Here is a 3,167-nt window from a genome sequence, read left to right on the forward strand (position 1 = left end):
TGGAGAGGGTAGGGGAAGGGGTGGGGTGGGGGATTGGAGAGGGTAGGGGAAGGGGTGGGGTGGGGGATTGGAGAGGGTAGGGGAAGGGGTGGGGTGGGGGATTGGAGAGGGTAGGGGAAGGGGTGGGGTGGGGGATTGGAGAGGGTAGGGGAAGGGGTGGGGTGGGGGATTGGAGAGGGTAGGGGAAGGGGTGGGGTGGGGGATTGGAGAGGGTAGGGGAAGGGGTGGGGTGGGGGATTGGAGAGGGTAGGGGAAGGGGTGGGGTGGAGGAGTGGAGGGGATAGAAGGGGTGAAGAGGGTAAGGGTGGGAGTGTGGAAGGACCCAGGGGGAGGGGAAGGGAGGATGGGAGGAGCCAGGGAAAGGGATCTGGTGGAGCTGGGAGGGAATGGGTCTGGCCTCCAGGTCCGGACTTGGAGAGAGTTGCTGACTCACATGGAGGGGTGTCAGGGCCATGGGCCAGCTGCTTCGGAATTTGGTTTCTTCCTTGAGACAAACAATGCCAGAGATGAAGGAATAAAGATTCAGAAGTGGAAGTGATTTATGTCAGCAGAGGGCAGTGGGTGGGTAGGAAGAACCTTGACGGGAGGGTGTAGGCTACAGAGCTGGTGAGTCCCCCAGTGATCTCTAAGCTGGCTCTTCTACAGCCTGGTAGAAGGGCCTTAGGCCCGCCTTCCTTTGATGCCTTCGTCTCTTACCCTACCCCCACCCCCTCTGCCTGACCATGCTGCCACAGTGGCCTTGGTGGTTAGGTATCTCCCAGGTGTTCCCTTGCGGTGCTCAGCCCTCGCTGCCTCTCCCTGCTGACTGCTCACAGGGAGGCAGTATGCTGACCAGCCTTCTGCTTGTGTCATTGCAGATGAGGTCATGAGGCTGAACCAGGAGCTGGAGACTCTGAGGTTAGAGACAGCCCTCCTTGCCCCCACCACCCACTCCCCTCCGCACGACAACTCCTCCGAGGCCTGGGACCCACTTGGCTCACACAATGCACAGCTCAGGGCCGAGCCGTGGAGAAGGCCCAATCAGGAAAGCTTACAACACCAGCAGGAGATGTTGAAGACCTGAGTCTGAACACCCAGCACCGACTTACAAATTGGCTGGAATGATACGAATAGAGCTCCAGTTCTGGTGACAGACAGAGATACCTGGGGCTCACTGGCCAGCCTGGCTAGCCCAAACAGTGAGCTTCATGTTCAGGAAAGACGCTGAACATGTCTGGCCTACACATGCACCTACACAAGTGAACAAAACACACCAGCGTGTACACACACATGTGAACATACCAACATGTATACATATGTGAACAAACACTTGTACACACCAGCTTGTACACACAACACACCTACACAATGCACAAAGAAAGCACATAATGTGTCTGAGTAAAGAGTCTCAGAGGAAGCCAGGTGGTGGTGGCGCACGCCTTTAATCCCAGCACTTGGGAGGCAGAGGCAGGCGGATTTCTGAGTTCGAGACCAGCCTACAGAGTGAGTTCCAGGACAGCCAGGACTATACAGAGAAACCCTGTCTCAAAAAACCAAAAAAAAAAAAAAAAAAAAAAAAGAGTCTCAGAGGAAGCCAGGCAGTGGTGGTGCACACCTTTAATCCCCGCACTTGGGAGGCAGAGACAGGCAAATCTCTGTGAGTTCTAGGCCAGCATGGTCTACAGAGCAAGTTCCAGGACAGGCAGAGCTATCAGAGACAGACAGAGAAATCAAGTTTGGAAAACAACAGCAACAGAAAGAACACAAACATGAGGGCTAGAGAGATGGCTCAGCAGTTAAGAACACTGCTCTTCCAGAGGTCATGAGTTCAATTCCCACCAACTACATGGTGGCTCACAACCATCTGTAATGGGATCTGACGCCCTCTACTGATGTGTCTGAAGAGAGAAATGGTGTACTCATACATAAAATAAATAAATAAATAAATAAATAAATAAATAAATCTTAAAAAAAAAAAAGAAAGAAAACAAACACCAGCAGGCTAGCCTGGTCTACAGAGTGAGTTCCAGGACAGCCAGGGCTACACAGAGAAACTCTGTCTCAAAAAACCAAAAAAATAAAATAAAATATAAAAAAATAAACTTGTGGGAAAAAAAAAAAACCATGAGCAGGCAGTTGAGGTGACTCAGCAGACAGAGCACTTAGAGAACAAAGGGAACGCTGGAGTTTGATCCTCAGAAACACACACAGGCCTCTGACTCCATCCGCATGCCTCTGTGTGAGTACTGTGAGTACTCACACATGCACACACACAAAGTAACATAAAATTTATTTTATTTATTTATTTATTTTGGTTTTTCGAGACAGGGTTTCTCTGTACAACCCTGGCTGTCCTGGAACTCACTCTGTAGACCAGGCTGGCCTCGAACTCAGAAATCTGCCTGCCTCTGCCTCCCAAGTGCTGGGATTAAAGGCCTGCGCCACCACTGCCCGGCATAAAATTTAAAAAGAATAAAAATCAAAGAAAAGAAAACATGAACTTCAAAGACCTATAATAGGGCTAGGGACCTGGTAGACTTCCTGCCTATAATCCTCAGAGAGTTTCATCTTAGCCCAGGAACATATAAAAAGGAGACAGCTGAGCCGGACTCGGATGACCTCTGCCTAAGTCATTCCCTCTCCACCCAGGACCCAAAAGGAGACTTGTAGCACAGTGCAGGTGAACTCTGGTGGCTCCACGGTGGTCTCCAACCTACTGGTGCTCGTGGTGGCACGGTTCCTGCTCTTTTGAGGACTCAGTAGTTGGCAGGTGAGGGACCCAGTCCAGGGGAGCTTATTAGGACCCCAGACTCACAGGGAGTGGGGTTGGGATGGGGTGGAGAGGCTGTGCATAGGGAATAGACTTGGACCCAGAGTGCCCCAGCTCAGGGAGGAGGCGTGACCTGAGGTGGGTGGGCTGGGTGACAGTTAACCTTTGAACCCTTCCCTTTTCCTAGGTCCCAGCTGTTTGAGGTCACTGTGGGTCATAGTGGCTCTGGAGAGGTCTGACAGCCCTGAGGATGTGGAAACCACTAGGTGGAGTCCAGATTGCGTCTTCCTCCGCTGAGCCTTAGGACTGGGGTATGGGGAGGAAGTTCTGCTTTATTGCTTTCACGGTTATTGGGGCGGGGTCGCTTATTTCTGATGTCTTTGAGCCCTGAACAAATAAAATAATTTAGAAAGAAAGA

General features: G+C 51.5%; 1 protein-coding gene across 1 annotated transcript in view; it reads left to right on the plus strand.

The window, feature by feature from the left end:
* The window catches only part of Bst2 (bone marrow stromal cell antigen 2), a 4,675-nt gene extending 1,508 nt beyond the window's left edge, over positions 1-3,167 (plus strand). The window contains exons 3-5 of the mRNA XM_028784792.1: positions 858-897; positions 2,629-2,749; positions 2,937-3,167. Of these exons, the coding sequence (XP_028640625.1) occupies positions 858-897; positions 2,629-2,731 (143 nt within the window). The 3' untranslated portion in view covers positions 2,732-2,749; positions 2,937-3,167. The remainder of the gene's footprint in view (positions 1-857; positions 898-2,628; positions 2,750-2,936) is intronic.

Source organism: Grammomys surdaster, unplaced genomic scaffold, assembly GCF_004785775.1.
Source record: "Grammomys surdaster isolate TR1022 unplaced genomic scaffold, NIH_TR_1.0 124836, whole genome shotgun sequence".
NCBI lineage: Eukaryota > Metazoa > Chordata > Mammalia > Rodentia > Muridae > Grammomys > Grammomys surdaster.